Source organism: Podarcis melisellensis, assembly GCF_964234715.1.
Source record: "Podarcis melisellensis genome assembly, chromosome: 1".
NCBI lineage: Eukaryota > Metazoa > Chordata > Lepidosauria > Squamata > Lacertidae > Podarcis > Podarcis melisellensis.
In genome coordinates this window covers 118,352,626-118,365,288 of record NC_138528.1, presented here as the reverse complement: position 1 = coordinate 118,365,288, position 12,663 = coordinate 118,352,626, and the positions used below count along the sequence as shown (strand labels likewise).

General features: G+C 45.9%; 1 protein-coding gene across 1 annotated transcript in view; it reads left to right on the top strand.

The window, feature by feature from the left end:
- Positions 1 to 12,663, top strand: part of COL5A2 (collagen type V alpha 2 chain) — a 193,381-nt gene that overhangs the window by 99,714 nt on the left and 81,004 nt on the right. The window contains exons 5-8 of the mRNA XM_081903018.1: positions 4,750 to 4,763; positions 5,588 to 5,620; positions 6,725 to 6,757; positions 8,961 to 9,014. Of these exons, the coding sequence (XP_081759144.1) occupies positions 4,750 to 4,763; positions 5,588 to 5,620; positions 6,725 to 6,757; positions 8,961 to 9,014 (134 nt within the window). The remainder of the gene's footprint in view (positions 1 to 4,749; positions 4,764 to 5,587; positions 5,621 to 6,724; positions 6,758 to 8,960; positions 9,015 to 12,663) is intronic.

Below are 12,663 nucleotides of genomic sequence, written 5' to 3'. Positions count from 1 at the left end.
CTCCATCAATCTCAGTCTGTCTTCAGCTAGCCCACCACCCCACCTGCCTTCTTACTAAAAACCAGTCCAGGTGGGCAGCACTGCCTCCAATAGCATACCCTCCAACATTTCTCCGATGAAAATGGGGATGTCCTATTCCATAATACCTGACCCATCTGACTGGGTTGCCCCAGCAACTCTGGACAGCTTCCAACATATATAAAACATAATAAAACTAGTCCAGTATGCCTGAAGGAGCGTCTCCACCCCCATCGTTCAACCCGGACACTGAGGTCCAGCTCCTAGGGCTTTCTGACGGTTCCCTCCACTTCGAGAAGTGAGGTTACAGGGAACCAGGCAGAGGGTCTTCTCGGTAGTGGTGCCCGCCCTGTGGAACGCCCTCTTGTCAGATGTCAAGGAAATAAGCAACTATCTGACATTTAGAAGACATCTGAAAGCAGCCCTGTTTAGGGAAGTTTTTAAGGACTGTTGTTTTAACGTATTTTAAATCTTTTGTTGGAAGTCGCCCAGAGTGGCTGACTTTTGTTGGAAGTCGCCCAGAGTGGGGGGTGTAGAAATAATAATAATAATAATAATAATAATAATAATAATAATAATAATAATACAGGGCTGCCTTCAGATGTCTTCTAAATGTTGTATAGTTACTTATCTCTTTGGCTTGTGGGGTCACATAACTCCATACCCTCCAATGTTTCTCTGGTGAAAATAGGGACGTCTCAAGGAAAAGCGGGACCTTCCAGAATCAAATAATGAAAAAAATGGGACAGCTCTTGTAAACATGGGACTGTCCCTGGAAAATAGGGACCATCCACCAAAGACCCAATGATAGCTCATGTGGTCCATGCTTGAAGTTTTAGGCTATATTCCCAGCCACATATAGCTTCAGTTCCTAACTTCCCTATCTTCCTCTGGCAACTGGACCACTGTTTACACCATCCTAGATTGTTTCCATGGTAACTTACCCCCCCCCCCGAATTGCTGCCCTGCTGTGCAGTTCATTCTTTACAGAGAATCTGCATGATATTGTTGTCACATCATTGTAGTCTCATTCTTTCCTTTTAATTTTGTATAGCAAAATGGTGCAATCTGGCAGGAAAAAGAAACCTGTAATTAAAGTCTTACCTCCCGCTACAACTTCCCATAGAAAGGGAAACTGACAACGGGATATTAAGAAAGGCTATTCAAGGATAATTAAGAGGCTATTCATTACCAATCCTTCAGCTGTGGCCAACAAGAAACAACAGTGAGGTCAGGCCCTGCAATCAGGAAGTGTTTAATTAACATTGAAAGGACTTCTTTCTGAATGAAGTTTACTCCTGGATAAACTTTATAAAAGGGCCTCAGTCGTGGAGGGAAGACATCGTTGGATGACATGGCATGTCGTTTCTAACCAATTAACGAGAAGCAGTGCCTCCGCGGTGTAAGTGTTCTAGTGGGGAAGCCACGCTCGCCAGATTATTGGTCGAAATGGCAGCAATTTTGTGGGGAGGTAGCAGTAGGGGATTGCACCTCTCCCCCCAACAGGTGAGTTGCCGCTGCTTCCTCAGAGAGGGAAGAAGAGAGGTGGCTGGGAGCACTGGCGGAATCAAAGTGGTATTTCCACTGGCGTGTTTGCACCATGCAAACCTCTCCTCTCTCTCCCAGTAAGCAACAGTGACTCAACTGTTGGGAGGTCAGATGTGCAGTGGTGCCCTGACATGGCATCTGCTATTGGGGTCCCCCTACTGAGCATGTGATGGTTTGCAATAGGCATAATCCTGACTGGACTGGAGAGCTGTGATGCACTATATATATTTTCAGGCAAGAAAAACAAAACTGCGAAGAACAGATGAGTTAGACTAAACCAGGCATGCCGAAAGTCTGTTCCGGGGGCAGTTATATCCTAAAAAGAAGTTCAACAACCTCCGGGTCAAATTGCAAAAAAAGCTCAACAACTTTAATCCTTAAAAACTCAACAACTTTGGTCGGCCCTCACGCATGTTAGCTTCATCAAATCTGGCCCTGTTTGAAAAATATTTGGGCACCCCTCGACTAAACCAATGCTACTGTATTTACTCGAATGTAATGCACACCGTTTTTGGCCAAATTACATTGTGGAAATTAGGGTGCGCATTTGATTTGATGGTGCCAGCAAATTTCGGTTTCAAGGTTTTGGAAATTGAGGTGCGCATTAGATTCAACTGCACATTAGATTCATGCAAATACAGCACTTTCTTACAAAATTCAAACCATACAATTTGTGGGGTTTTTTTAAACAGGAAAGGTTTGTTGAACTGCTGTCTTGGTGTTATAGTTCATTTCCTTTGTATGCCCCGAGGAACATAAACTGGATATTTCACTAATTGTTAAGGGAAGGACCTGCAGCAGAAGGAAATCTTTGAATTTCTGACCTTCCTTTATACTGGAAGCAAACCAGATTGTGCTCAAGCATGCCTGACACGTGTGCTGAGTACCGTATTTTTCCGTGTATAAGACACCCCCATGTATAAGAGACCCCCTGTTTTTGGGGACTCCAAATTAAGAAAACACCCCTCAGCACTACCTGTGTATAAGACAAGCCCCATTTTTTGGGGTAAAAAAACCCCTAGTCTTGTCTACGGAAAAATATGGTAATTCTACTGGGGAGCATGGCGACTTCCAAAATGTGTGGGTGGCGCTGTGGGTTAAACCACAGAGCCTAGGACTTGCCAATCAGAAGGTCGGCGGTTCGAATCCCCACGACGGGGTGAGCTCCCGTTGCTCGGTCCCTGCTCCTGCCAACCTAGCAGTTCAAAAGCACATGAAAGTGCAAGTAGATAAATAGGTACCGCTCCGGCGGGAAGCTAAACAGTGTTTCCGTGCACTGCTCTGGTTCGCCAGAAGCGGCTTAGTCATGCTGGCCACATGACCCGGAAGCTGTACACCAGCTCCCTCGGCCAATAAAGCGAGATGAGCGCTGCAACCCCAGAGTCGGTCACGATTGGACCCTTTATCTTTACTATTTGCCATTTGGATTACTTTTGATGACTTGGAGTATGAACAAGAGCTGTACATCTGGTTGTTAGACGATGAAGCAATAAGACAAGATATGGCATGCTTTAATAAGCAGATGGGTGCATTTTGCAGGTTTCAGGCCAAAGGCTGCAAATTTCAGCCACACAAGCGGAAAGAAGACGATGTCAAAGCTGTAGACTGCCTGAATGCTTTTAAATACATTTGTCAACACCTGCCTAAGAATTATATTATGGTTTGACTTCACATCTGGGCATTTGCTTATAATTAGTATGCATGTTAGAAGTGGCTGGTGCTAAATAGGTTTCCAGTCAGCTGTAGCTCTTGCAAAATTCGATAAAAATGATGAGGGGAGGCAGTATTTAGAAAACATTTATTGGATTATTTGTGCTTGCTGGCCAACTTTTGATTGCATGTAACAACCAGCTAGGTTTAAAGACAAAATATGAACGTTAAAGGAAGCTGCCAAAGATCAGCACATAGCAGATTCAGTCTGAAATCCTATAAACACTTACTTGGAAGTAAGTATCTTTGAGCACGGGACGCAGGTGGCGCTGTGGGTTAAAGCCTCAGCGCCTAGGACTTGCCGATCGAAAGGTCGGCGGTTCGAATCCCTGCGGCGGGGTGCGCTCCCGCTGCTCGGTCCCAGCGCCTGCCAACCTAGCAGTTCGAAAGCACCTCCGGGTGCAAGTAGATAAATAGGGACCGCTTACCAGCGGGAAGGTAAACGGCGTTTCCGTGTGCGGCTCTGGCTCGCCAGAGCAGCGATGTCACGCTGGCCACGTGACCCGGAAGTGTCTCCGGACAGCGCTGGCCCCTGGCCTCTTAAGTGAGATGGGCGCACAACCCCAGAGTCTGTCAAGACTGGCCCGTACGGGCAGGGGTACCTTTACCTTTACCTTTTTATCTTTGAGCACAATGGGGCTATTGATTAAACATACATAGGATTGTGGTCTGAGGGAAGGTTTGCAGAGAAGAGTTTTATTTACAGGAAATGCAAAATTGCTTCATCTGTGATATAAGCAAAATAAAATTCTGCATTCCTGAAATAGGAAGTATCTTCCCGCAGGATGGCTCAAGCAATTTTCCGGCTTCACTCAATAAATCACACATTTATGCAACTGTCAAAATTAGCAACCTGTGCACCAAAGAATGACTGGAGAGTTCTGCATGTGACATTCCTCCTCTCCTGCGTTTCCACTTTTCCTCCTTGCATCTTGGCTCCTTTGTTCTCTCCTTTCTTGGTAACAACACATACCTTTCTCAGGTCCTTGCCTGATGCTTTCCTTCTTTCTCCATGGCTGCTCCTATTCCGTAATCCATGTAACGAAATTCATGCGTTTCCCCCTCAGGCCTGTGTTTCTTCCCAACTTTCTCCCCTCAGGCCTCTACTTCTTAAGAGGCTTGCCTTTTTGTCTCCTGTTTGATTCAGCCAACCGATCTTTTAACCCATGAACGTGCAGGCAACTCCCAACACTGTTAGCAGTATGGAGGAAGCTGCCCTGCGCGTGTTGGAATTCTGATTTTTCCAGGGTTCTGAATTGTGCAAAAGCCTCTATGACTACACAGAAGAGACAAATGGATGAGAAGTTGTGTTAAAGCGTACCAGTATATTTGCCGCTCCGTGCATGTTTAGTAAAGTCACATTCTGAATGCCTGAATATAGCTCATAACTTCAGGGATGGAAATCATTATCCGTACATGTGCTGGGAACCCACCTGAGCTAATTTCTCTTCTCTTTTTTTTCTTTTCTTCCAGGTAGAGGACGGAAGGTAGGCATTCTCACTTTTATTTACCTCCCTCTACTAACCCATTAAAGGGACACAGGTGGTGCTGTGGGTTAAACCACAGAGCCTAGGACTTGCTGATCAGAAGGTCGGCGGTTCGAATCTCTGCGACAGGGTGAGCTCCTGTTGCTCCGTCCCTGCTCCTGCCAACCTAGCAGTTCAAAAGCACGTCAAAGGGCAAGTAGATAAATAGGTACTGCTCCGGCGGGAAGGTAAACGGCGTTTCCGTGTGCTGCTCTGGTTTGCCAGAAGTGGCTTAGTCATGCTGGCCACATGACCTGGAAGCTGTACGCCGGCTCCCTCGGCCAATAAAGCGAGATGAGCGCCGCAACCCCAGAGTCGGCCACGACTGGACCTAATGGTCAGAGATCCCTTTACCTTTACTAACCCATTACATAAAATGCCACCCTAAGCTCTTTGATGGTAATTTGAAAAAACTTCAAGGAACTTTAAATAGCCCCCAGACTGTGTACTCTTTGTGGAGCACAGATAGATACATTTTGAAGGGGAGAAAATACAAGAACCAGAATGCACACACACAAACACACACACATACACACACACCCAGAGAGAGAGAGAGAGAGAGCGCAAAGCTTCTTTCACCCATATCCATGACCAGGCTTTAGGTAACTGCACTGATTTAGCATTTAATGCTAAAAGAGATTTTCAGGTTTTCTAATAATTTGTGACCCCCCTCCTCTTGCATAATGTCATCATGTGTTTTATGTGGAATGTTGAAAAGCCTTTTCTCTGCACAATCTGCCTTATTATTGTGCTGTCAGAAATAACGTTTATTTCCAACCCTGCAGGGTCAAAAAGGAGAACCTGGAATTGTGCCAGTGGTAAGTTGTTGCTGGGTTCCTTTGTTTATGGTTTCCATTTTAATTTTCACTGACATGACTCTTTACGGGGCATAGTATGTAAAACAACTTATTTATCAGAGGCATTTATGTTCCATCTTTTGGTCCTTAGATTCCCCCTGCCCCCTACCCAAAGATAGGTGGCAATAAAACAATAACAGTTGTCAAATAATGGTATACAGTAATCAGTAACTTGTGTGTCAAGGCCTCGTGACCCCTTTGCCTCTGATATAGTAAAATATAGTAAAGTGGTACCTCTGGTTGCAAACGGGATCCGTTCTGGAGGCCCGTTCACAACATGAAAAGCCCGCAACCTGAAGTGCCGTATCTGCGCAGGTGTGCGGTGCGATTTGGCGCTTGTGCGCATACGGCGAAACCCGGAAGTAACCCTTTCTGGTACTTCTGGGACGCCGTGGGACACAACCTGAAAAAACGTAACATGGAGCAAACATAACATAAGGTATGATTGTAAAATAACCAGACAGGACAATGTATATAAGTGAAGAATGGGTCAAATAGACAACAACTTTATTTATTGCAGATGTGAAGGTTTGGGCTTAGGCATTTTAAATCCAGCCCATCTGTTGGGAGTGTATTCTAGGGTTAACCCAACCTTGGGGGGCAGGGGCTATGACCTACATCAAATGGGGTCCCCCCACTGGGGTCCCCATTTGAGGAGTGCTACAACCTCTCTTCCATCCAAGACAAAGCCACACAAAGTTGTGACAATTGCTATGAGGAAGGCGAAAACCGCAGGGCCAGGGCCAATATGCCAAGTGGAAAAATTCCTGCTTAGCCCCAGATGGCCAACAATGTCCCTAACCAGGCCAAGCACTGAGAGATGTGTATCTGTGTGGGAAGTGAAAATACATAGCCGCCAGATAGCTTTTTAACATACTTACAGTGTTTGGTTTTTCATTTCCGGCTCTTGCTCCTTCTGCAGAAAATCTGTGGAAATGTTAATGGAGTCTGTCAGACAAAGAGAGAGAATTCTTGCTGAGAATCACACTGCAAATCATTACCACAAAATACATGCTACACTTCACTAAGTTGTGATCTGTTATTAAACTTGTTCTTTGTCTTTAGGTTACAGGTATTCGAGGCCGGCCCGGACCAGCTGTAAGTAATCACTAACTCCAGTATTCTTTAAAGAATGTGGAATATTCTCCCAGTGTGCACTTTCTTCTTATCTTTGGCAGCTATTCTGATCTCTTCCTTTCAGAGTTGGTTATTGCATCTGCCTTGTAGGGCATGCTGAATAGCCATGCTATAGTTCTTATTTATATGATTGTTAGTGGTTGCTGTGCATGAGGTCTTTCATATAGATTTCCCAATCGGTTTTCATTTCCTATTGCTCTTCCTGCACTTTAGACTTCACATATAATACTTAGGAAAGGAAGTCCCCCTCCCATGCTTCCCTGTACAGTGGTGCCCCGCAAGACGAATGTCTCGCATGACGGAAAACCCGCTAGACGAAAGGGTTTTCCATTTTGGAGGCGCTTCGCAAAACGAATTTCCTATGGGCTTGCTTCGCAAGACAAAAATGTCTTGCGAGTTCCTGCGGGGTTTTTTCCCTTTCCCCCCTTTTTCCCAAGCCGCTAAGCCGCTTAACAGCTGATCCGCTAAGCCGCTAAGCCGCTTAACAGCTGATCCGCTAAGCCGCTAAGCCGCTTAACAGCTGATCTGCTAAGCCGCTTATCAGCTGATCCGCTAAGTCGCTTAACAGCTGATCCGCTAATCTGCTTATCAGCTGATCTGCTAATCCGCTAATCCGCTTATCAGCTGATCAGCTAAACCCGCTAAGCCGCTAATAGCGCTAATCCTCTAAGCTGCTAATGGGCTTGCTTCGCAAGTTGAAAAAACCGCAAGACAAAGAGACTCGCGGAATGGATTCTTTTCGCCTTGCGAGGCACCACTGTACTTAGATGGTCCCAAGTGACGTGTGTGAGTGTTTGCATTTGCAAACATGGAGTAGGGACAAGGGAGTTGCAGCAGTAGGGTTGCAGGATGGGGGGGGTGGAGTTAAGCCATCTCTCCCTGCTTGATGCATCTGTGCTCCAAATCCTGCAACTCTGCCCCTGCAAAGTGGCCTTTCTCTAACATCAGCTGCCACCTGAGTTTCATTGCACTCTTTGGAAATGTAACATTTGGTCTCACCTTGAGTGGAAGTGAAAGATCTCAGATCCAGGGTTAGGAGAAAAATAGCTTTCAGTAGGCAGGCAAAAATAACATTGCCAGGCAGCTCAGAATGGTTGGCTTGCTTGTGTTTTCACATAGCCATCTGGTTTTCCACTGTGAGAACACAATGCTGGACCAGATGGGCCCTTGGCCTGATCCAGCAGGGGTCTTCTTATACATACGTTGTGAAGTTCATTTTAGGTTGCTGACCTCTTGTCCCCATCTGCATACCTGTCAACTGTCCCACTGTAAGCAGGACATTCCAGAATTGCAGAAGCAGTAGGATCTTGGGTTGTCTCATTTGGGCTCCCGCAAAAGTGTGGCCCCAACAGATGCCTGTTTTTGTGGGTCATACCCTTGTGTGAATCACCTGGCTCCTGCAAGAGCACAACCCTGAAAGATGCACATTTTGGGGGGCTGTGATCTCACCTAAGTCTCGTGATTTTCTCACGTGCCCTGATTTTCCTCTGCGGGATGTTGGAGAGTATGCATCTGATGTTTAACCAGTGTTCTCTGGGCAGTTCTTCACGTGTTTTTCCTTTAACCCTCAATAGTGAACTTTTTTAGGGGAATATGGGCCATAGTTTATGGCAGTGGCTTCCAAGCACTCTGCCTTCAGAGAGAACATTCCATGTTGGCTCCTTTGCTGAGGAACTGCTGTGCATCTGCCACAGAACTCTAGCCTGAAGATTCTGGAGCAGATTTATAACCCACCATCAGTTCATGTGATTGTAGGGATTCATGTGATTGTAAGGATTCACTGCTGTCCTGCCTGAACTGAGAACAAGACCTGGAGAACACACTCAACATTCCCCTGTGTCTTCATATTGCTGCAGAAGATTAGTAATGCCGGGTGGGCTGCTGTTCAGGAAAGCTTACCTGCTATTACCAAACTTTTCACTGACCAACTCCCGAGAAGCTTACAAGGCTCCATGGAACACAGATTGAAAACTACTGTGGCAATGCGGTCAGTCACAGAGGACCCAGATGCATGGAGCCAAACGAGAGCAGCTTCAACATTAACAAGACAATGAATCCACGTTTCATGAAAGAGATAATTACTTAACTTCCAAACTGTGCTGTGCTCATTATGCTATTTCAAAATGTATGCATATGTCCCTAACAGTTCTAATTGTTGGTCTAGGGGCCTCCGGGATCTCAAGGACCAAGAGGAGACAGAGGACCAAAAGGAAGACCTGTAAGTTGTTAACGTATGCTTTCAAGAACCTTATTTAATATATTATGTTCTTCACACTTGCAGCAGGTGTGGTACCCCGGATTGACCTCCTGTTGGAAGGAAATATTACTGGATACATACAGTATCTTGTAATGCTTGGTTTGTCTGCAAATTTATTTGCAAATATAAATGCATTGCATAGCTAGACCAAAACAGAGAAGGATGAGTCAAGTAGAGAAGGATGGTCAAGAAACCATCCTTTGATCAATCAATTACTGGTAAAGTGCCTAGGGAACTTGAACAAAAGGCTAGATGAAAGCAAATAATCTGCCTTCTACAACATGGTGCCAAATATGCCTTTAGTGTCTTGTTTCATTGCAGAGCTGCATTTTGAAGTAGAAATTGTGTATTTCTGCATTGCTTCATGATCACGTCAAGAAAGGGTCTGGCACAAATTGGCCAAGTGATGGTATGGAATGTTTGCAGTCCAACTTCTGTAAGAGATGGGGAACGTGGCTGTGTCACAACTGAAGTTGGCTAGAGTTTTAAACCTGTCTCAGATCCTTTGTAGGGACGTGGGTGGCGCTGTGGGTTAAACCACAGAGCCTAGGACTTGCCGATCAGAAGGTCAGCGGTTCGAATCCCCGCAACAGGGTGAGCTCCCGTTGCTTGATCCCTGCTCCTGCCAACCTAGCAGTTCGAAAGCACGTCAAAGTGCAAGTAGATAAATAGGTACCACTCCGGTGGGAAGGTAAGCGGCGTTACCATGCGCTGCTCTGGTTCACCAGAAGTGGCTTAGTCATGCTGGCCACATGACCCAGAAGCTGTACGCCGGCTCCCTCGGCCAATAAAGCGAGATGAGCGCCGCAACCCCAGAGTTGGTCACGACTGGACCTAATGGTCTGGGGTACCTTTACCTTTACTTTACAGATCCTTTAGATCAGGGGTGCTAACCAATGAGATGCTCTCTAGACGTTGTTGAACTAAAGTTCCCAATATTCCAGTGGCAGAATGGGTCAGTGCATCTGGCTGATAACCAGAAGGTTGGCGGTTCAAGCCCACTCAGGTACAGCTGTAGGGAGGAGTCTATGATTCTATGGCTGGCTGGGCTGTTGGGAGTTGTAGTCCAACCACAGGGCCCCACATTGACTACTTCTGCTTCAGACAGGGGCAGCTTTGTGGGATGGGCTGATGACTGGGATGAGGACGCAGTGGATAGGAAAGATAAGGGGCACTGAGTTCGGAGGCAAGCTGTCTGAAGGAGAGCTACAGAATAAACAATGAACTGGGAGTATAGGAGCCTGAGGAAAGAGGAATAGAAGGAGGCTTGATGAAAAGGGCAAAGAAGACAGGGAAAGAGTTAATGAGAGACAGGCCTCTGGAAAAACCTTGCAGAGCTTTAAGGTGATGATGGTTCTGTGGTGGTGGTGGGGTTTAGAGAGACAGGAATGCTAGAGAAGATGACTAATTGGCGGGATGACTAAAGAAGAAAGCTGGGGAATGAAGCAGTGGCTGAAAAGATGAGTCCCGAGGAAACAATGGGCGATAGAGATGTGGAGATGAAATAACAGAGCCAAGGAGAAATGCAAGAAGGAGGCACAAGCACATAGGACCTACGATCAGGAGGGAACATGTTGTATGGGCTGGAAGGAAGCAGGCAATGATGTCTCGGAAGACTGGTAACTGTGGGCCAGGAAACAAGGGGATATAGGATTGCTAAAACCTTCTGTCTAGACTGGGGTGAGGAGCCAATGGCTCCCCAAATGCTGCTGAACTCCAGCTCCCATCAGACCAAGGAAACATGGCCAGGTATGATGGGGGTGGCAATACAGCAAGGTCTGTACTGGACCAAAGGACCAAAGTTCCCCCACTCCTGGTCTAGACCTTGGCGAGGCTAGTGTACCTTTAAGAGTTACAGAGAAAGAGAATTCCTTTGGCCACTTGTGGGTTGCACCATTATGAGTTGGCGATGTTAAGGGAGCAAGGAGGGCCAAAAGACTCTACTGACTGTCTCAGTCTCTCTGGGTTGAATTTCACATATTGATTTGAACAAGCCATTCAGTTCCTTGGCTGCAAGCACTTCATTATGTTGTCATGTTTCCCAAATCTATTTTAGGCACTGAGTTAATGAGGAAGCAATGCAAGAATAATAGTGTGTTATGGTGCCATCTCGTGGTTCTCCTTAGGCAACTACGCCATTGCAATATGCACTGCATTTTGGGACAAGTTGACATAAGAAGCTGCAGGGTTAGCCTCTAGCTAATGCATATTTTTTAAAACTCTAATCTTTTGTTTCGAGGCAGCGATCCACCAGTGCAGTGGAATTCTAATATTCTTCATTTTAAACTTCTTCTTCTTTTTAAGGGTGAGAGTAGATATCAGTCTTAACCCCTTAGTATGGTGCTCAGCTTTATACCCTGTGATATCGCCCTGAAATAGAAGGAATTTAGGCTTGTTCGCACCTTCCACTGAATGCAAGCACAAGTTGTCTCTTCACGTGTGCAAGTGCTTGTGTGAAAGACTGTGCACTTGTTGATTTGTTGTGTACATACAGGTAGACAAACTGTACACTCGTTGAATGCAATGTGTGAACACTCCTGTAGTCATAAGGAAATACAGTGCAGTCCATCGTTCAGATAACCTGCACTTGAAAAATACTTTAGAGATGGGACATTTCTTGGAGAATGCTGACACCAAACTTGCTGGCTCCAGCGAGGCAACACCTAAGCCCTCTTCACACAACAATAACTGTGGATATGATGAAGATGTGGAGGGGAGGGGAACCGGATTAGAACCAACCTCCATTTATTGGAGCATCAGAGGGTCATAGCACCATAGGTTGCACAGGGTTCTAGACTCTGCACAGAGAACCTGCAAGCTTTTTTCAGATTTTCTGAATGAATGCTTAGAGGCTGGTGGGAGGAGGATGGTAGACACCAGATGAGCAGTCGCAAGATTCCTAGGGGTTCCAGGCACTCACCCAGGGTCTGTGTTCCTTTGCAGAATTGAGACATGACAGAGACTGTCGTAGCTTTAAGTGATATGGTTTATTCACCTAATTACAGCTTCAGTCTGTAGGGAGGAAGTCCAGATTTTACAGCTTGGTTGTTTCAAGAAGGGCTTGTTCCCCCACAGCAGTGCAGCCCTGGAGTCCAAGGCATCTCTCCCAGCCAGCCTTCATCCAGCCTACCCAACATGGATCCTCATCTTTTCTCTCCCCCTTCTTTTTCCCACCACACCTTGCTCTATAGGCTCTTTTTTCCTGCCCCATACCCAGTTACCCTGGCAGCCTTCCAAATCCCCAGTCTCTCTTCACACCTCAGGACAAGGGAGGAAGACAGTTCTCTTGCATTGCCAATAGCCCTCAGTGGTTCTGTATTTTTTCTTAACGGCCCTTGCTTGGCTGGGTCATTTTTGCTTAAGCTAGCTCTGAAGCTGGTATTCCTCCCTTCACATTTCAAATAATCAAAATCCTGCCATTTATTAATTTTTAGGATTTAGCCCGCCCCAACCTATAACAATATTTAGAAAACCAATGTTCAGTTTTGTTTTGTTATAATCAAAAGATGGTACACAGTATGACCACTGCAAGTTTCAGAATGCCTCAGATTTCTGTTGTGGTGATGTTATTTGGGCTGGCCTCTCAATCCTGATATTTAACACTGAACAC